This window comes from Amphibalanus amphitrite, unplaced genomic scaffold, assembly GCF_019059575.1.
Source record: "Amphibalanus amphitrite isolate SeventyFive unplaced genomic scaffold, NRLGWU_Aamphi_draft 000419F_arrow, whole genome shotgun sequence".
NCBI lineage: Eukaryota > Metazoa > Arthropoda > Thecostraca > Balanomorpha > Balanidae > Amphibalanus > Amphibalanus amphitrite.
Window position 1 is genome coordinate 245,204 of NW_024881913.1, and position 21,582 is coordinate 266,785.

The following is a 21,582-nucleotide window of genomic DNA, read 5'->3' on the forward strand; positions in this document are numbered from 1 at the left end:
TACTGTAAATTGTCGTCATAAGGTGATGAACCCTAAGCCTAATGGTTGTTCTTGTTGGTTCATAATTCATTGTTCGCGGTGGCTTACGAATGTTTTCGGTGTTTTGCAATACATATAGGTATATTAATAATTGTGTACCTATGTTGGCATATTGTACCTACCTACCTAGTAGGTTTAGGTGCCTAGTGTAAATAAATTTTACACAAAATGTGCTTTCTCTCTCTCCCTCTCTCTCCTTCTCTCCTTCTGTCCTTTCCTCCTCCTCTCTCTCTCTCTCTCTCTCTCTCTCTCTCTCTCTCTCTCTCTCTCTCTCTCTCTCTCTCTCTCTCTCTCTCTCTTTCTTCCACGCTAGCTCCCAATGACAAATCTAGTTTCTTTAAACTTTTTTTTTATTTGTATCCTGAAAAGACAAACTCAGAGCCAATAGCCATAGACATTCCAAGGGGTACCTATGAGCATTTTGGGCGAAATAATAGCACCCGAATACTGAATAGACATGCATACCTTCAACTAGCCCTCGCCCGTATTGGTGTTTTTACTTTTTCCAGCCGTGAACGCATAAGGGGGGCCGTTGGACCACCCTTGCCGTTTCGCCCCTGATCGAGGTGAAGCTTCGCGGTAAAAACGAGCGTGTTGCCCATGACGAGAGGAAGCTGTTGATACCCAATTTTAATCCTCGCCGGCACAGGCCATTTTGAGTCCTTCGATGGCACAAAGGCCCCCCCCCCCCTGGTACGACACCCCCCCCCCCTCGCGCTTGGCCCCTGATGGAGCTAGAGCTTCGCTGAGCTTGGAGCTAGAGCTAAACGCCGCGTGTTGCCCGTCACGAGAGTAAGCCAATGATACCCAATTTTAAGGTTCTAGGTCATCGGTTGACATTCCAGGCCAGGTCAATGACCCAAAAATCGGGAATATCGGGACCAGTTAGAAAGTCGTAAAGTGTGGCTGCTAAGGGGTTTTCCGGGGTGCTGATCACGAATATCGTGTTAGTTTTGATCACAGATGATGTCATTAAGCGTTAAGACCAGGTAGGGTCAGGTCAGGTCAGGTCAACAAGAAGAGGTCGTGACGGGTATTCGTAGGAGGAGGTGTTACTGTTTACCGCCTCTGACAGCTCTTCGTAACATCACCACACCGATCACAGGGGTGTGGTGCGGCTGATGGTCGGACGACGAGCATTGCAACAGTGCCACACCGGCACAGCGGCCTGTGGGCTGTGGTGGCGCAGTGCAAGAGACGGATAAAACGCCAGCCCTTATGCTAGTTGCTAATTGTTTGCTTATTTCAGGGTATTTAATTGACTTAAATTCACATCAAGATATCATTTTATCACTTTCCTCAGGGTATTTTATCAGGGTATTTAATTGACTCAAATTAACATCAATATATTATTTTATTACTTTTCTCAGCTTTCCTTTTCCCGTTTATTTTGCAAATCCGCCACAGTTGAAAGAAATGTACTTTTGCACTCTCTGCAAGAAAAGTGGGCACTCTAAATATTACCCGTACTTGTTACCATTTAACCAGCTCTACGTTCCCCCTCTGGCTAATACCGTAAATTTTGGTCTTGAACTTCTTCAATGTGTCTTTGTTCAAAATAAACAAGGCATTTTAAGCTAGCAAACTCAGCAAGCGAGATAAACGTTGCTCCATTAATGAAATACTCAGTAAATAATGTGAGCGAAGTTTGTTGTCATCAGTTGTCATTACCCATTACTATTGTGTGTTTGGCCGAAGGAGTTTTGGAGAACGCGTGTGGATTTACGATTTCGTCATGCTGTTTTGAGATGTGTTGATATTCTGACAGTGACTTGAATTTGGGTGTGTTGTTAGTGGAACATGGGTGTCGGAAATTCAAACTTTATTTGAGATTCAAGGTGGATAAGCTCGTTTCCGAAGCCGAGTGCCTGGTGCTCTCGATCTCGCTGGCTCCGGTCGTTCTGCTACTGGTGGACATGAGGAAATTACTAAGGAAAGGTGAGTCAAGTGGGCTACTTGCATATTTAATTGTTATTATGTTGCGTGAATCGCTGGGTAACCATTGAGAGGTTAATGGTACAAATATATGGAAAATGTAGTGCGCATGGCGGCCATTTTTGTTTGGTAATCATGCGCTGCAAGACGCCAATCGCTGCTCATTTGTGACAATCGATGCGCAGTAGACATCGCAAATTGGTTGGTTTATGGTTTTATTGTCTCTTTTTTTGCGAGCTTTCTGCTCAAGATTGAAAACATTCTGATTCCTTATGAAATGTTGCATGCATTTACTAGGCTGTGCATCAAAGTATTTGCCTGTATCTCATATTTTTTTTTAGTTCTCACATTCCAAATGTCACATATTCCAGGGCTTATCTTCATCTGGCATTACTTCATTTGAATATTCTCAACCAGAATAAATAGAATAAACAAAACAGGGTACTCTCCTAGGGGTGAGACTAAATGCTTACTTCGAAATCTAAGCTGTGTTGCGGCATTGGCGGTTATGTGCGGCGTGTATGCCGCATGATTAGTAAGCGGCGACCACTAAATTCAAGACTTAAACGCTCCAACCTGTTTTCAATGAATAACACTGCATACCAAAAATGCCGGTAAATGTCAAGTTTAAGTCCTAAGAAGATTTCATTGATAAATTTTTCATATTTTTACATTATTTGACATCCTGAATCCAAAAATGATACTCATATGTCTCGCAAATAAAAGAAAAAAACATAATCAAACCTGACCTAACCTTACCTACTTACCTATAACCTACCAACCTACAACCTACAAACCTACCCTAACGTAACCTAACCTACAAACCTACCTACCTACAACCTAAAACCTACAAACCTACTACCTAACCTAACCTAAAACCTAAAATTTTTGCTGTTTCATATTCGTATCAAAAGCGCCACAGTTGTAGTTAGGACCTAAACTTGACATATACCAAAATGCCAATCACTCTCGTCATAAGGTATTTAGATTTAAACAACTAAGTTATCTGCATCATCATTTTGAACCAAATTAATGCCTTCAACTTAGTAGGTACTCACTCATTCCTTCCTTCGTTGGCTCCAAACAGTCTTTCGATTGTCTGGAAATCGTATGCCATATCCCGCACCTGTATACGACTGGTGCATATAAAGGCCGATGTAAGCATTTCAATAGGCTCTCGCATGCGATTTCCTGGCTACCCAAAAAGTCTGTTTCAGTCATGCTATTAAAACATGGTATGTCAGCCCTGTCACCAGCTTATGACTGCTCTACTTGTAGTGCCCCTGACCGTCACCGACTCCCTTCCCTCCTTAAAAGCCTAGTTTCCCACCATCATCTCTACTAGATTTAGGTGATGCTCCGACGAATTCACAAACAAGACCGAACTTGTTCGGAGTTCGGACTGTGAGTTAACCCTCGCCCTTTAGGGGGGGGGGGGGTCGAACGGACTCCCCTCGGTTTTTCGCGAATAACTCGCGTAAAAAGCGGCCGATCACGACGTAACGTTTAGTACCCTCGCGTTGATCAATTTTACACCTACCCTGAAAATTTCATGACCCTGACGCAAATAACCTTTGACCTGTGACCTACTTTTCGAGACCATGTTTGGCCGGAACCGCGATTCAGCGTATGTCGGCTCGCATTAGCAGCGCGTTTGCAGTCTTTTCGTGGTTTCAAGCGTTCAAACATGTGATATGATGTTGCCCCCATGCATTAGGGTGGGTGTCAAGGTCACCTGAAGGTCAGGTCAGGTCATTGACCTTTGGTGACCTCGGTTCACTTTTTCGAGTTTGACATGTTTCTAGGCCAGTTTTTCGAGCTGAATTCGAATTTAGCAACCACATGAACGTTTACAAAGTAGTTTTGGTGCCATCGTAACATGTTACGAGGCTGTCAGAGGCAGTTGACACCTACTACAAATACCCAGCAGGACCTCTACTGGTTGACCTGACCTGACCTGACCCGACCTGGCCTAAATGAATGAAGACATCATCTGTGATCAAAACTAGCATGATATTCGTGATCAGCACCCCGGAAAACCCCATAGCAGCCACACTACGACGTTCTAACAGGTCCCAATTTTCCGCCTATTGGGTCATTGACCTGACCTGGAAGGTCAACCGATGACCTAGGACCTTAAAATTGGGTATCATCGGCTTCCTCTCGTCACGGGCAACACGCTCGTTTTTTCCGCGAAGCTCTAGCTTGATCAGGAGCGAAACGGCAAGGGGTTATACCTTATACGTTCGCGGCTGGAAAAACACCAATACGGGCGAGGGTCAAGTTGAAAGTATTAATTTGGTTCAAAACGATGATGTAGATAAGTTAGTTATTTAAATCTAAAAATCCTATGACGAGAGCGATGGACATTTTTGGTATGCAGTGTTATCCATTGAAAACAGGTCAAATCTATTGAGTTTTTAATTTAGTGGTCGCCGCTTACTAATCATGCGGCATACACGCCGCACATAACCACCAATGCCGCAACGCAGCTTAGATTTTGAAGTGAGCATTTAGTCTCACCCCTCTCCTAGCTGTAGCAGACGTCACCCGAGCTGCCATATCTATGTCTCATGTGCGCAACAATTGTCTTTTCACGGTTAAATATATAACAAAACACAATCTAACTTGACCTAACCTTACCTACAACCTACAACCTAACCTACCAACCTACAACCTAACCTACCAACCTACAACCTACAATCTACCAACCTACCTAATTAGATATGGCAGCTCGGGTGACGTCTGCTAAGAGAATTCCCATAACAGAAACTGACCTAAGTGGCAATTTCATCCTTTTGCACAATTGAAGAAATTTACTTAAAGTGACCGTCCCACCTTAACATTAGTTTTGAGTTCAAGTTGAGATAGCCAAATTGGTGGCCGTGGCCTGAAAATACCGGTTTGGGCACTCACAAAATCGAATGCCCCCTTAGAATTTGTTACGTCAGCAGAGATCTAACAATTTTTAAAGCTTATATCTTCGTAAATCTTAGACTAAAACCATTGTTAACACGTGGTGGTATACACTGCTTTGCGTGCAACATCTGCCGCACTTCAAGGCTGCCAAATTATTGCTTCCAAATAAGTCGCTAGGAACAACGGAGATCCCAAAAAGTAAACTAATGTAAACCAGTGAAAAATATTCACAAAACCAGTGAATATTTTTCGGTGAAATTTGGTAGATATTCATTTTTATCTTTCCCAGCTAAGGGACAACACTTTTATGCTAATTCATTAACTTTTTGAAGGTGGGAGCCAGGAGGGTCCCTTTAACAAAAACTTGGATGGAGAGAACACAGCCTTCTAAGGTTGAAAAGTGAGACCAGACATGATATTTATTAGGTGGTACAATACTTCTTACCCAAAAAAAAAAAAAAAAAATGTAGGCTATACTACACCCAACCACACATTGAGGTAAGCCGGTTATGTAAGGTCGGGTTAGGTCAGGCTAGGTTAGGTTTTGGTATATCTGCTGGTAGTGTAGGTACCTGAGTTTCTAGCATAAACCTGCGCCCTACTGGGAGGGTGTGTGTGTGAACACCCCCTGTGGTTTTTCTTGAATATCTAAAAAAACTGATGCTCCACGCCACCTTATCGCCTTATCACACTATCGTATTTCAATTCTATACGTGAAAATTTCAGATCAAGGTCATTAAAGTTCAGGTCACCAGGTCACTTCAAGTGACCTCACCTAAAAAGTTTCAATGTCTGCCATAGCTAGTCAATTGACTGATTGCTTTGAAACTTTCGGTGGTTGATAAGAGCAACAGTATGCACAAAATGTATCTCGCAATTTTGATATTGGTGATTAAAGATCAGGTTAATTTTGCGACCTCCCCATTGTAAGTCAATGCACAGTGGGGATTTTTCCGATCTAGCGCGTATTAATTCCAAAAATCTTTTTTGGATTTTTGTTTATTTTTTTGTGTCAGTGGGGCTAAGAAATGTCTGAATTTTTCATATATGGCATTGTTTTATCTGTATGTCCTCGGCAAGAATAGGAAAAATGCGCCCAAAGTTCACACTCATGCGTGATTACTCAATGGGCTCAGTAAGGCCCGAAAGTATAGCTCAATTTCATTGTCCTGTCCTGTTGGTTTTATTCTTGCGAGGTCTTAAAGTTGCATATCTTCTGAAAGGCACCTTTATTAGGAATGGAATGGCAAACAGAAAGTATGCCACAACCTTACTCAGGTCGCAAAAAATGACATTTACAAAAACCCTTACAGACACCATATTGAAGGAATGGTATTCTAAATAAATGTAGGAAATCAACAATGTTTTCCACACTTTTCCACTCCGAAACATATCCTATCGAATTCGCCACTTTTTCCTGCACAAGACAACGCCTAGTTTGGCTGCCGGAACTTGCCTGAACACGGAATATTCACATTAGAGTATCTTAATACCCCACTCTAGGAGCGCTAGGGCAAATAGCACGATATAGGTATGTTCCGAACATAGGCGAATAATTTTACTTCGTGATTTATATGATGCATATTTCCTGAGACACATTCATTAGGAATAGGATGACAAGCGTAAATTATACACACCGTAATCTTATTAACCCTCGCACTTGTGGGGAGGGGGAGGGGGAAAGGGTCGGATAAAACCCCATGGTTTTCCGCAAATTACTCGCGCAAAAAGCGGCCGATCGCGACGAAACTTTCGGTGCCCTCGAGATCATCAATTTTACATCTAACCTAAAAATTTCATGACTCTGACCCAACTGACCTTTGACCAGTGGCATATTTCTCGAGACCATGTTTGGCCAGAATCGCGATTCGGCGTATGCCAGCTCACATTATCCGCGGTTTCTAGTCTTTCTGTGGTTTTAAACGTTTAAATATGTGAAATGATGTTGGTGCCATGCATTATGGTGGGTGTCAAGGTCACGTGAAGGTCAAGTCAAGGCCATTGACCTTTGATGACCTTGGTTCACCTTTTCGAGTTTAACTTGTTTCTAGGGTAGTTTTTGGTGCTGATTTCGAATTTAGCAACCATTTGAATATTTACAAAGTAGTTCTGGTTCCTTCGTACCATGTTACGAAGCTGTCAGTAGTAGGTGACACCTACTACCTAGGTATGGATGGCCGGCAGGACGCCTACTGGTTGATCTGACCTGACCTGACCCGACCTGGCCTAAATGCATAAAGACATCGTCTGTGATCAAAACTAACATGAAATTCGTCATAAGCACCCCAAAATACCCCGTAACACCCTAACTTTACGAAGTTTCAAGAGGTCTTGATTTCCCACTTTAGTTGGGTCATTAAACTGACTTGGAAAGTCAACTAATGACCTTGGACTTTGATATTGGATATATTCGGCCTCATCTCGTCATAGGCAGCACGATTGATTTTTCCGCGAAGCTCTAGCTTGATCAGGGGCCAAACGGCTGAGCCGGGGGTCCAATTGAACCCCCTATACTATGTTGATTATGCACATTTACAGGTAACATTCTCACCAGAACACACCAGCCAGCATCGGTGCACAATCTGGCTACAATACTACCTATGGTTTGCCCTCTACGAATAAATACGTGCTAGATCGGAAAAATCCCCACTGTGCAATGGGAGAAAATTGAAAGGCACCTCTTTTGGATAAAAGCCATTCTGAATACCTACTCTCAAACATTGGATTTTAAGTAACTCTGGCACACAGAACATGAAAATGATGCATGTGACCTCTGTTTATGTCCCTGAGGTCATATCAGGTCTCACAGGGTATCTAACAGTTTTTCGCAAATAACTTTTGAAAGAGGCATGCTAGTGCTATGAAAACGCCTTAGACCTGTTCAGCTCGAAGATACGGATGGGATAATATCGACGCGTTTTTTTCCAAACCCCACATCTGTACTCCCGTGATTTTCCGGCAAGAACAAAAGATGCCTTTTAAAAGTGTCCAATCATCCGACCGTGATCAAATATGTTTGTTCGTTAGCTTGTTCTGGCATTGCTTTAGCTGCCAAGACAGACAAACTTGAGAAAATCTGAGTGACTGCACCATTTCTATCAAACTTGTTGGAAATTCACAGGACAACAGCTGGTGTGGGGCTCGGAAAAAGCGCTCCATATGCAACATGACCCTTTCCGGTCAGGTCATGAACTTAACCTGAGGTCACATTTTTGAGTTGACATTTCAAGGTTAGATTATAGTTCATTCGATGGGTGTTGACGAGAGGAACACGATGCCTGCAAAAATAAGATTGTGCAAGGTTTGAGTCGCAAGTTGTTGCAGTAAAACTGTTTCGCATAATTGTCTTTTTTGGCACTTTTTGCCCCCTGCAGGCAAAGCCGTTGATATTAGGTCAAATCTGAGGGAAAAGGTACCCAGAAGGAACATTCATCGGGCTATCAAATTCGCTTTTCCGTGGCGTTATAGCTCTATTGGTTCCGGAATGATGCGTCGGCATCCTGAAAATTGTCTACATTCGACCTGGAAATCGTCGAAATTTGACCTAAAATGACCTCTGGTGACCTGATCTTTGACCTGACCAAAAAAGTAATCGAAGTAATTTCGTCATCATTTTTCACGCTCTTCCGAACACCGCCTTCCGCGTATTGCTACGTGACCCAGGACCCGAGTTAAAAGAGGGGGTGGGGGTTGAAACACGCCTCTCCAACAGGGCGTGGAGATCTAGGACCCCCAGCGATTCCATATCCTTGCATTATTTGACATCCTGAATCCAAATATGATGCTTATTTATGACGCAACTTTTTTAGGTCATGTTCTTGAGAAATGTAGACTTCAAACCAGTGAACAATGCTGATCAATAAAGCCGAAATATTTGTTTATGATATTTAGTTTCCTCAGCGAAGCCCGTTTGAAAACAATTTTTTCGAGATCTATTTACCTGAGGAAAAGAATAATGAAGGTTTGTCCTCTTAAAAGATGTGATCTCTAAGCTGCTATGTAAGAGACAGCGATTCCTTTTAGCGGCCAGTATATTCCCCACGAACTGGGAGTTACGCACGAACACAATTTGACATGCTGGGAGCCAGGTTGTGCGGCACAGACGGCTTGCTTTTCGACCATGCCCGTTTGAACTGTAACGGCAACGCTCTGAGACTGGCCGCCGGCTTCTGTTTGTAATGTTCAGGTCCTGCTAGCTAGACGATAGCCCAAAACTCCTCAATCAGGATTAGGTCCGTATGGTAGCTGGCTAGCATCTCCTTTCTTCAGAAGTCCGGCATGTTCGATTCGCACCACCGCTGGCTTTAGCAGAGCGATGAGCTGGCGCACCGTCCTCAGTGAAAATGCATGTCGATCTTCCATCGACCATGCGTCGGCTTCGAAGTGAGTCGCTGGAGGCTCTTGTTGGTAATGAGCCTCAGAGAGCTCTTCCAATAGCGTCTCACGGTCCTGTCTGAAGATGGAATAGCCCTTGCGCGTAAGCCGCTTGGCCAATTTTGTCGCCAACTGTCCCCTCTTCCCGGTCGTCTTTCCAATGCGATTTCTTTCACGGTCGAAATGGTGGATGAAGGCCCAAACTGGAACGATCAGCAACGCTGCCAGCAGCCGTATGCTTGTCTCACCAATGCCGAATTGTGCAGCAGATGTCTTAATTGAATAGCATTGGCATGCTATGTCAGAGTTCGGCCTGGAAAATGCCGACTGTCTGGTTTAGCTCCCCAAGATCGAAATTTCAGACCTTCATTTTTCGACGCGGCCTTTCGGGTGGACATTCAGTGCGAAACTAGCCGTAGCTCGGTGATCCGTGACCCGGTCACCCGAGTTCCGCTCGCGACCTCATATCCCGCTGCCAAGGACCGTGCAATGCAGGGGTGCAGTCAGAACCGCTATCCATTGGGGGTAGAGACGGTTAGGGACCGGGAAGTGTTGTCATAGGTAGAGGATAGAACTTTTGCCGGACCCTGTACAACCTATAACCCACAATTTCTGCCATTGCACATTCGTAGCACATAGGATTTTTGGCACATATGATCGACGATCGGACCTTTTGTTAACCCGCGCCCTGATGGGGGGGGCCATTTTGGCCCCCCTGTGGTTTTTCTTAAATAGCGAGAAAACGGCGGCGCGCAGCGCCGCCAAATTTTGGGTTCCTTACCGGACATCAATTTGACACCTTCACACAAAATTTCAAGTCACAGGTCACCTCAGGTCAGGAGTTATTGAGGTCAAACTGAGGTCATGTTCGAGTAAAAATGAGCAAAAAACATGACATCTTGAAACGCTCACCAATTCTACAGTTAACAAGCAATTTTAAAGTTCTTTATGTGGTTGTGTAGAGAAAAGGCGGCGCTACAAAACTGCTATCTCGGATTTCCGAAATTTTTGGATTTTGACCCCCAAAAATCAAAAAAATTGATTTTTTTAGAAAAACTCAAAAAATTTCCAAAATTTTTTCGAATTTCGAAAAAAAAACCGGAATATATGTGATAGTCCCTGCGCTCTTCGATATACATACCAAATTTTAGATCGATACCTCTTTTTTTGGCCAAGTTATAGCGAAAAAACTGTTAAAAATTGATGACGTCAAATTTTTGAACTCAATTTTTAGCAATTCTAGACCTCGTAGCGCAAAACGGAGACCACCATTGAACTCTCCGTGACGAGCTGCATCGAATCGATACCCATTTTATGCAAAAATATCAACTTTGAAATATGACCTAATTTGACCTGACCTTGACCTGACCTTGACCTGACCTTGACCAAAACGTGACCTAAGCTGGCCCTAAAGTCTGTCTGACCCACATAATCGCATTTGTCATGTAAAATGGACCATAAAACATGTATCACACGACACTTTCATATTGTGACCCCCCAGTGACCTGACCTCTGTGACCTGACCTGGTATCAGTGACCTCAAATAGCAAAATATGTGTTTGAAGAACATTTCCCCATCGATGATTTTCAATGAAATGCATTTTACACGATTTTACAACGCATTTCTTGAAATGCCTGTAAACGGTGAAAATTCGACCTTTGACCTGACCTGTGACGTCATCGGTTTGACCGAGGTCAATGAAATTGGGTCACAAGGTAGTTCCCCGTTGGGGCTATCCAACACCGTTTACCGCTTGTCGCTATGTTGCGTGGTTCTCGAGATCTGAGGGGGGGGGGCCAAAATGCCCCCCCCCCCCCATCAGACCGCGTTGCTCGGCAGACCCCATCTGGGCGCGGGTTAATAAATACCCAATTTTTCTAGTTTTTTTTTGCTTTATGGTTTGTGACGATATGGTGTAGTTTACATTTTTGAGTCTAGGGTGCACATGGGCGATTTAAACCTTTCCTAACGTAAACACTGTAACCTTATTTTGACTCCATACAAATGTTTTACAAATTTACTCATATGGCTACAAATTACAAAGATTTGAGCTAAAACATGTTCCAGGATGCATGCCTTATGGTGCAGCTGCAATTTCTCATTTCTCCGAGGGACACGGGATCCCATAAAAGGAGCAAAGTAATACAAAATTACGAGAATGGTGGACTCTGCACGGTTGATATGAATGCATCTATGAACAGCACGAAACAAACGCGGCTTAAGAGACAAAACACCTCAAATGCGGCATGGAACCGGTGTTTTAAGCTCAAGTTACCAAATATTGAAGATATTCAATAAGATGGAACTAAAATGCTTAAAACGGTTGCTGATGACACGAAAAACCCTTTTTGGAAAGACGTTTTCGTGGCATTTAGCTCATTCAATGCAGTTTACAAGCCAGAAGCGCCTTCACTTCTTTCGAAGAGTTCTTAGTTTTCAGATTATGCAAAATTCAAAGGATCAATAGTCAGAGACTGGAACCGTATGGGGGGTCAGATTTCTCATAGATATATTCGACCATAGACTACTACATATCGATATGTAGTAGTCTATGATTCGACGAAACCACTAGAAATTGGTATACTAATGATTCGTTGAAAGCACTGACAATGTCAAAATGGCATTTCTTAGTTACACAAGCTTGATGAGAAGCTTACCAAACATATAAAACTCTGAGTTAAGCGGTGGTACGTGCCGCCCCATAATGCCATTAAAAATGAATCTCAGATTAAAGCACACATTATCAAATGGTGGCAGTGACGAATCGGCGAATGCCAGCCCGCAAGTGTAAACAGATCACACCCTTTAGTACAGGCTTCACTGCGATCACTTCATTTTCAGGATTTTCTTTTTCTCGCGGTTGTTGCTGTTTTGTTGTCACTATTGCCCTTCGGATGCATGATTGATCTCAAAGTTTCATGATCGTCTTTCGTAAGTCCCGTCTTCTCTGTCATCGTTAGATATCTGTTGGCCTAACATGGTCTAGCTCTACAGTAACTTCTCCATCTATTTTTTTTTTTCGAGGTCAATGATTGAGGTGACCGTGGAACAAACTTCAACGCTTAAATGTAACATCCTACAGGCCTACATAGGAGGAAGGCACCAATCTTCGTATTCGTTGGCAATGAAACGAAAATATTTATGAAAAAACGAATCCGTTCCGCACGCGCTTAGCTATGTTGGCCAGCTGGCAACGGGCGAGAGAGTCTCACCAGACCCAAGATGGCATTGCTGGCTGCTGCAATCTCTTGCGATACTGGAACCACTGCTACGCACACGCTTAACACTCTCATATCGACAAAGCGGGGACTGGTGAAATGGTCGGATGGTGGGTCCGTGGTTCGGTGTGGCAAGCTCGGCTTAGCGGGCATCCGCACTGAAAGCACTCATTCATTCATTCATTCATTCATTCATTCATTCATTCATTCATTCATTCATTCATTCATTCATTCATTCATCCATTCATCCATTCATCCTTCGAGATTGATATTTATGGAAAAAGCTACTATATTAGCCGTAACGCATGGGTGTGCTGTAAATTAGATAAATTCTTCGTAAGATCATTCGGGCTACCTACCTACCTTAAGCTTAAAATGAACTTATGAAAAAAATGAGATGGACGAACTTTCGTCGTGTAGTCTAATTCGTTTTGTGATTAAATCAATATTTTCCATTCTACGTCTGGGCAGTATTGAGTACGCGATTCGTATTTTGAGCGGTACTGTGATTGACAAGTTGACGCATAAACTGGTATGAATAAACACCGTTCAAACTTTGTGAAATGTTTTCATTTATAGCGGTTTATGCGTTCCCCATTAGCTTAACCCTCGCACGACCAGGCCATTTCTCATAACACGAACGACCAGGGGGGGGGGGGTTGTTACGACCCCCCTGGCGTTTCGAAGCGGAAGGTCGTAGAGCTTAGCGGAAAAAACCAACGGATTGCTCTCAACGAAATCTCGCGATTGGTGGTATATTTTTTGGTCCTAGGTCAACATTTGACCTACTTTTGACCGGTCAAAGGTCAAATTTTCGGAAAAATATACTTTTTTCAACTTTCGGCGGCGATTGCGGCAAAACGGTGGGAGATATCGACTTGAAACCTTCACTATCGTGTTCTTTGATCAATTCTCTATCGTTTGGTATGTATTTCGTTTCCCTAGCTCTAAAAATGGCGCGTTGGGAGCGCCGGAAGTCGGCAAGGTCACAGTCGGCGGCAGAAATTCGAAAAATCAAAATTTAAGTTTTTGAAATCTGTATTTTTGGATTTGGGAGGTCCATTTGCTCCCTATAGAAGCTAATATTGCTGCATATTCCCATTGAGGTGACAAGAATTAGCAAAATAGTGGTTCGGGCGCTTTTCAAAAATAGTACCGGACGCTGTTCCTCTTGTGACGTCATAGCTCCGTGACCTGACCTGACCCGGTCAAATTTCTTATACCATATGATAGCCAATACTTGCCCCAACATGCATGGGAAGTTTCATCACGATCCATCAACCGATGTCCGTACCACCGGCAGGAAACCTCGGGCGTTGGCACTCAGTTTGTGCAAATCCGGCCGGAGGCTGTACCTCTTATGACGTCATAACTCCGTGACCTGACATGACCCGACCAATTTTTTTTCGGCAAAAGATGCGCAAAGGTTGCCCCAGAGGGTATTGAAAATTTCAGCCCGCTACGACAAGCCGTTTAGCGTGCACTTCGAAAAAACCTCAGGGGGGGGGGGGTTGATACAACCCCCCCCCCCCTAGGCGTTCTAGGGTTGAGTCACTTTATTCCAATAGACGAAATTAAAGAATTGGCTGGTTGAAGTGCCTGAATGAGCATTTGATACTTAACGAGCGAGATTTGCCGCCGTCTCTATTGTCAAGTCTAGTATATCCCGACCCCAGTGGCCAACCAGTTGTTGTCAGTGAGGCATGACTGGCGGTTGGCACACGCAGTTCTCATAGTAGATGACTCTGGGGCTGTCTTCCATTTGCTCTCTGTGATTTAGTGATATGTAGTGGATTGTTTCTTAGATCTATGTAATGTCTTATTAAAACCGGTACCGATGCTACCAGCTGTTCGTTCGTTTCGTTGAAAATAGAACTGACTGCGAATGGGTCTAGGATTGCTTCTCCTGGGTGGTAAGTGGTAACGCAATTTTCACTTTGTTTCAGGCATCAACTGACAGCAGCAATGACGAGCAAAGGAGGGGTTCCTCAGATTATGGTCTTTCGACCAACCTACGAGGAATTCAAGGACTTCGCAAAGTACATTGAGTACATTGAGTCGCAGGGCGCCCACAAGGCTGGCGTCGCAAAGGTCTGTTTCTTGATTTCGCCAAGTCACATTTTCCCAATATTTTTCTGTCAAAGAAAAGGGAATTTATATTCAAATTTTCCACTTTTGTGACAGTTTTTTAATAAACCCACTTATTTGCTCAACCACTAGAGGTTTGCCGTCTGATTATTGGTGTTTCATATCAGTCGTTGACTCGAACTAATTGACTTACTCGCTAATCGAGTCATCATTCTGCATATTGCCATATTGTTTTGAGACTTTCTTTCTTGATAAGTTTTTTTTCCTGTGTCTCCAGATCATTCCTCCAAAGGAATGGGTTCCCAGAAGAAATGGCTTCAAGGTGGAAGATATAGGTGACATGGTGATCAAGAATCCCATCTGCCAGGTAAGGCCACGCACGGGCGCGAAGCATGCAAAGAGACCATTTATTGAAATACAAAAAGCTAGCAAGGACGTTTGTCTCAGTCCCCGTTTCGCCTGTTATAAATAACGCAGCAGCTTCGTTACGGTTCGGTGTGTTCGACGTCTGACCAGGTATCTCTTCGCTGTGCCATCGCCTTCCCCTCCCCACTCTCCCACGCACACACACTCACTCGGACTGACCAGGCGTTTCTCCACCGGGATCGATAATGATACTAACCACGAATCTATGGTAGTAGCCGCCGTCTAGCTTGTCATCTCTCCGCGATGTCCACTGCCCGAGTGCCACCTATTGACCCTGTGTAGTATGTAATGTAGGTATATGTCCGATGGGACTGCCGTTTAACCTTGCGTCATTTGTCTACAGGTGGTGACGGGCCGGCTCGGCTCTTACACCCAGATCAACGTGCAGAAGAACGCCATGACGGTACGCGACTTCTACCGCATGGCCAACAGCGCCACCTACCAGACGCCGCCGCACGACGGTCTGGAGGACCTGGAGCGCCGCTACTGGAAGAACATCACCTACGTGTCGCCCATCTACGGCGCTGACGTGTGCGGCTCGCTCACCGATCCCGACTGTGATGTGAGTGGTGTGGTGTGGTGTAGGGGGATGAATTGTATTGTGGATAAGTGGTGTGAAGGGGAGGTAGGGCTAGAACGCTGATTACCAGTCTGAATAGTCGAAAGTTGTGGGTCTGGGATGCAATGCGACTTAGTTATCGTAGATCAAAATTTTTTATTTTAGTCCAAAATTTATGACATGAGTGACATGCAAAAAGAAAAAAAATCTAGTGAACTGACTTAGTGGTCTGAGTCACTGTTTCCCTATCAGCTGATGGACTGATGGTGTTTTCAAAAATCCGTCATCGCTGCCAACAGGTGTGGAACATCAACAAGCTGAGAACCGTGCTGGATTACGTGGAGGAAGACTACGGTATCAGCATTGCCGGCGTCAACACTGCCTACCTCTACTTCGGCATGTGGAAGACCACGTTCGCCTGGCACACGGAGGACATGGACCTGTACAGCATCAACTACCTCCACTACGGGGCGCCCAAGTCCTGGTAAGGAAATTATCCGTCCAGCCCAACTCACAAGTAAACTACACGACGTTTCTTCATAATCATTTATTCTTTGTTTCCTGATCCATCGAGCAGCGCTGTAATCTCGAGTCGGATGTAGTGGGTATTGAGTAATGTTGTATCGTAACCGCTCCCCTGGCTTCTCTGACGCTCCCCGTGTATTCTGACCACCCGTCCCCGCTCCCCAGGTACGCCATACCACCGGAGCACGGCCGGCGACTGGAGCGGCTGGCCGTCAACTTCTTCCCGTCCGAGGCCAAACAGTGCCAGGCCTTCCTGCGGCACAAGATGTTCCTGCTCAGCCCGCAGATCCTCAAAAAGTACTCCATACCATTCAACAGGGTAAGTGGCAAGCTAGCCAAAGTGGTACCAAAGTGCCACACGGTTGATTTATTGGTGATGTGATGTCAAATTTTGACGTGAGTTGTGACTGTGTTCGGCCATCAGTCTGTCTCTGTCCACTTCTTCCTGCCATTTTGTGTCCATAATTCCTTTGTCTGATGTTTGTTTTGCCTGTTCCGCAGATCACCCAGGAGGAGGGTGAGATCATGATCACGTTCCCCTACGGCTACCACTCGGGCTTCAACCACGGCTTCAACTGCGCCGAGTCGACCAACTTCGCCTCGCCGCGCTGGGTCGAGTACGGCAAGCGGGCGACCCTCTGCCACTGCAAGTGAGTGCCGTTACGATATTTGTTGTGGACCTAAGGTGGTAGTGACTAGTGGGGACCTGCGTTTGTAATGTCGGAAAAATAATGCTGATCATATTTCACATATCAGATTCCGTACAACTGATAGCAGTCTTCGTATTCACTTAAACGTATTCACTTATTAATAGTTCATAGCTAACAGGTAAGTTATGTGAACACGATATTTTTTAGACGAGCTTTTTCACTGCCGGCTCGCAGGGCTCCCGAGATAATCATATCGCGTACTTTGTGCAGAGCGAGGCTCCCGTGATTGCACTCACGTAAAATTCGGCCATATCTGTTACACATTACCCCGCACTACTGACCGGCGTTCGTTTTTTATCCGCCAGGGACGACATGGTGCGTATCAGCATGGACACTTTCGTACGCCGGTTCCAGCCGGAGCGGTATGAGCTCTGGCTGGCCGGAAAGGACGTGGGCCCGCACCCGGAGGACCCCAGCCGCAACACGCCCGCCAACAGGCCCACGCACGCCGATGTGGTCTGCAACAAGAGGTGTGTTTGTTTGATGGGATGTTGCGAGGGCAGGCTGTGAAGGGGAGAATGACTTGGTGTTGGTGGTTACTGGTTTGCACCTGTGCTGTTCATCACAAGTGGTATTGGATGAATACTGTCATGCAAAGGCAAAAACGATTATGTTACGGTGACCTCGGGGCTCTGACTTGACGTAATCGTCTTTGCCTTTTAGTTAACTAAAGACAATTCTTATTAAGAGTTTCATATGACGAGACGTGATCAGTCAGACCGTAGTAGTTGATGCCTCGCTAATCTATGTACCGCTCCCCTGGCAGCACTGAGGAGATGGCCAAGGTGACTGCGCTGATCGACTCGCAGCAGAAGCGCCACAAACGTCACCCGATCCACAAACGGAAGGGCTCCGACCGTCTGGAGGGCGACCAGCAGCTACTGGCGCTCGGCGACCTCTACGAGCGTGAGGAAGACTCGGGTGAGTGGGGCGGGTGAAGTGGGATGGATACCATCGATTGTGGTAGTCACAAGAACTAGACCCTGAGTGCGCCCTGATAGGTCCTGATACATGACATTGCATGGTAGACGTTGATATCTCAGACAGCTTGGTTGTGAAAACCGTCATGTTTTATCCTGATTGTTATTCATGTATTTCTGTTACTTACCGTGATCATATCGCCTGTTATGTATGTTGTAGTTAATGCTTGTCTTACCTAATGCTGCCTAGCTTCTAAGCTATCATGACTGACCGCGTCCTCCCGTTGCTACATTTTCCCATATTGTCACTAGCGCACTGAATGATCTCCCGGCTCCGTTTCAGACGGCGATGACGGCGACTCTGATGACGATGACGACGAGGAGGAGCGCCGTCCGCGCCACAAGCGTCACCGCCTCTCGTTCACGGCCGCTGACGGCTCGCCGCAGCTGCAGGCGGAGCCTGTAGTGGAGCTGGAGCGTCTGGATTCGATCACCGGCGGCAGCTGTGACGAGCCGCACCAGCGCCACCGCAAGCGTCACCTGGTGCACGGCAGTCGGAGGATCACCTTTGAGCCGACCGGCGACGGCGCGGCGCTGCGCCGGCGGCTAATGGCGGCCGTGAGACACCGCCGGCGTGCCCCGGACCCGACAGTGGCTGCTGAGCTGCAGAAAGCGCTGGCAGAGGCCGCCCAGGAGCTGCCCAAGCTGTTAGATGTGAGCGATGAACAGCGCGAGGCGGCGCGAGAGGCTGAGGCTAAGACGCTGGCAGAAGATGAGCAGCGTCGATTGGAGGAGGTGAAGAAGGAAGAAGAGAAGAAGGCGGAGGAGAAGGCAGCAGCGGCGGCTGCTGCCGCGGCTGAGGCAGTGGCTGAGATAAAGGCCAAAGAAGAGGAGCGGACGAGGCTGGCTCTGGCGGCGCCGGGCCCGTCTGGGGTGAGCTCTCGTCCGTCCGCTGCGCTCGCTGACAGCTCCGGTGTGCCGGTACGCAGGAAGTCGTTCAAGAAGGAATCCAAAGACCCGAAGACAGCGGCTGCGCTGGAGGAGTCTCGGCTGAAAGAGGAGGCAGTGATTCAGAATATTCTGAAGGCAATGAGAGAGGAGGCTGGCTCCTCGGGTGCTGTGTTGGAAAAGAAGTTCAAGATTCCGAAGAAGTCGCGTCAGCCGTCGTCGCCCGAGAGGCGATCGTCAACGGATGGCAGCACTGCGCCTTCGACCTCTCAGCTAAACGGCTCTCACGGCACGTGGCCCAGCGACTCGCGGCCAGCGCCGCTGCCACCGCCGCCGCCCGACCCGACCGCTATCGCCACTGCCACGGCCGCCTCGCAGCAGCCGTCTTTTTTAGCGGTGGGCACTGGGAGGGATCCGGGGGGCCTCCCAGTGCGCGCCGCGACGTCGGCGACCACCGCTCCCCCTGCGCCGGTCCGGCGCCGCCTGCCGGCCGGCCTGCTGCACTGGCTGCGCCACCTGGTGGGCTGCCGCTGGGACCGCGCGGCGCGCCGCCGCCGGCTCACCAGACTGCTGGACGAGCCGCTGCCGGAGCCGACCCGGCGCGGCCTGCTGCGCCTCCTCAAACAGACGGTGGCGGCCAGCGGCTCGGTGACGCCGCCGCCCTCTTCCGCGGAGGGCTTCAGCAGCAGCAGCAGCAACAACACCAGCAGCTCCTCCAACACCACCAGCAGCAGCAGTACCCTCCCGCTGCACAGTCCGCCCCAGCCGCCACCGGATGGGCAGATCAACGCCCGTGGGAGAACGGAAAACTCTGGGATCGAGACAGAGGAGACGGTCCATCCCGCGAGCTTGAGCGATCGTGGGGTGACGCCCGCGCTGATGGACATGCCTGGCCTGATCGGCGCCGAGAGTCTAAACCTTGGACTGCCGACCGACCTGATGCTCAGCACTGGGGCGGCGAACGCGGAGACGGTCGGCCTTGGCGTGATGAGCGACGGGACCATCAGCGCTGGCATGGCGACCAACGAGACGGCCATCCCCGCGCTCCAGCCCAATCCCGAGCCCCCGCCGGCCAGCCTTACGGCAACGGACATCCAGAGCCGCGGGGTGGCGAGCGTCCACACAGAACTCGCTGGGACAGCGGTCAGCGCGACGGAGAACAATGGGGCGGCGGGCGGCCCGCCAGAACTCGCTGGGACAGTGGTCAGTCCGACAGTCAGCACTGGGCCGGCGCCGATCACAGAGATCCGGCTGGTCGCGCCGCCGGGCCCCGCGGCCGCGGAGGGCCGCCCAGAGGTCACGGCGCCGCCGGTCCGGACGGTGACCACTGGCGGCACCGGCCCCGACCCGACGCTCACCACCACGGTACAAATTGGCCGCCTCAGGGAGACGCTGTCGGTGCGCCTGCGTACGGCCGCGGACAGCAGCCTGTGCCGCCCGCCCACCGCGGCGGCGGGCCCGGCTGGCGGCCGGGACCCGACGGCCATCATCTGCACAATCGCCACCGCGCCGGCGGCTGGGGGCCCGGTCCGCGCGGTGACCAGGCCCCCGGGCCCGGCTGGCAGCGGCACGGTCGCGGTCGGCCGGACGGCGCGTGGCGTGGTGACGATCGGCAGAGCCGCTGGGGCTCTCGGCACGACAGCAGCGGCAGTGACGCGTCCTCCGCTGCCTACCGGACTGATCAGGGACGCGTGGATGGCGGCGCCGGCGGCGGTGTCCCAGGGGCCGGCTCAGACGCCAGCATCAACCCATGGGCCGCCGCAGACACCGACCGGCGTCCCGGCCTGCCGCCCGGCGGTCCTGCCGAGCGTCTCCCCCTGCCCACCGACTCCGGCGGCGGCCAGCGGGCCCAGGACACCCCCGCCGAGCCGCCAGCCGCGGCAGCCGGTAATCCTGTCCCCGGACAAGGCGCGCCTGCTCAGGAGTCTTCTGTCGCAACTACGGCAGCACTGCTCGACCTCTGGCGACAGCTGTCCGCCGCGCAGCAGTTCTGGCAGCAGCAGCAGCAGTGGCAGGCCGCCCGGCACATGTCTGGCGGCGGACTTCAGCAGCAGCAGCAGCAGCCCGGGCCGCGCTGAGGCGCCCCCGCCGCCGCCGCCGCCGCCCCTGCCGCCGGTGCTACCGCCGGTTCCAGTACAGGTGCCGCGGGCAGACCCGCCGCCGGTGGTTCTCCCGTCGCCGGCCGAGGCGCCCGGCCTGGAGCTCATTCACCAGGCCATGATGCAGCTGGAGAACGCTAGTCCGCCGCCGCCACCCCCGCCCCCGCCGCCATCCTCGGCTCTTGTGCCGGTTGTGAACGACAACGTTCCACCGGTAAAGACGGAGCCTGCCCATGACACGGTGGAGGAGCAGAGGCACACGTCCGTCGACTCGGAGTCCGACGGAGATGACACTGCCACAGACTCAGACAGCGAGGTGAGTTGTCAGTGCATGAGTAGACGACGATCTCCTCATTCCTGGATTCAATCTATATGGCACTGCATATCCAATCACGGAACTTCATTGTGTTTCAGGTTGAGCTTGTATTCAGTCTTAGTTTGACGTTAGAGCGTATGGAACGTTTTCTTGGTAAGCGTCTGTTCTATGTGTTGTTCGCCGCGTTGTGTTGAGTTATACCCCGGTATCTGTGAGAACAAATTTTTAGCAGGACCATTGTGTTCTCACAAATGCTATTGTGTTCTGACGGTCTTGTCTCCCATCAGTTGGAGGAGGATCCAGAGCCGTGGCTGCCGCCGTCCGCCGACTGGGCAGCTCCTCTGACCGGTCTGTGGACGCCGCTGAAGGATCCGGGCGACCGCTCAGACCTCGTGCGGGCCCACAACCGGCAGCGGAGCCGCGTACCGCCTCACTGCGCCGTCTGTCAGCTGTGGGCGCCGCCGGCCGCCCCCGCCCCCGCCCCCGCCCCCGCCGGCGCGGAGCC

At 48.8% G+C, this 21,582-nt stretch overlaps 1 protein-coding gene across 1 annotated transcript; it reads left to right on the top strand.

Annotated features, from left to right (window-relative positions):
* Nucleotides 1–1,727: 1,727 nt before the first annotated feature.
* On the top strand, nt 1,728–21,559 carry LOC122391049 (proline-rich protein 36-like; the record flags this gene model as incomplete). Its single annotated transcript, XM_043384581.1, has 11 exons — nt 1,728–1,977; nt 14,433–14,577; nt 14,852–14,941; nt 15,344–15,562; nt 15,859–16,043; nt 16,250–16,403; nt 16,586–16,734; nt 17,100–17,264; nt 17,561–17,715; nt 18,058–21,077; nt 21,365–21,559. Coding segments are annotated over exons 2-11 (4,458 nt in total), but the record flags the coding sequence as incomplete, so codon positions are not given.
* Between the last annotated feature and the right edge of the window lie 23 nt (nt 21,560–21,582).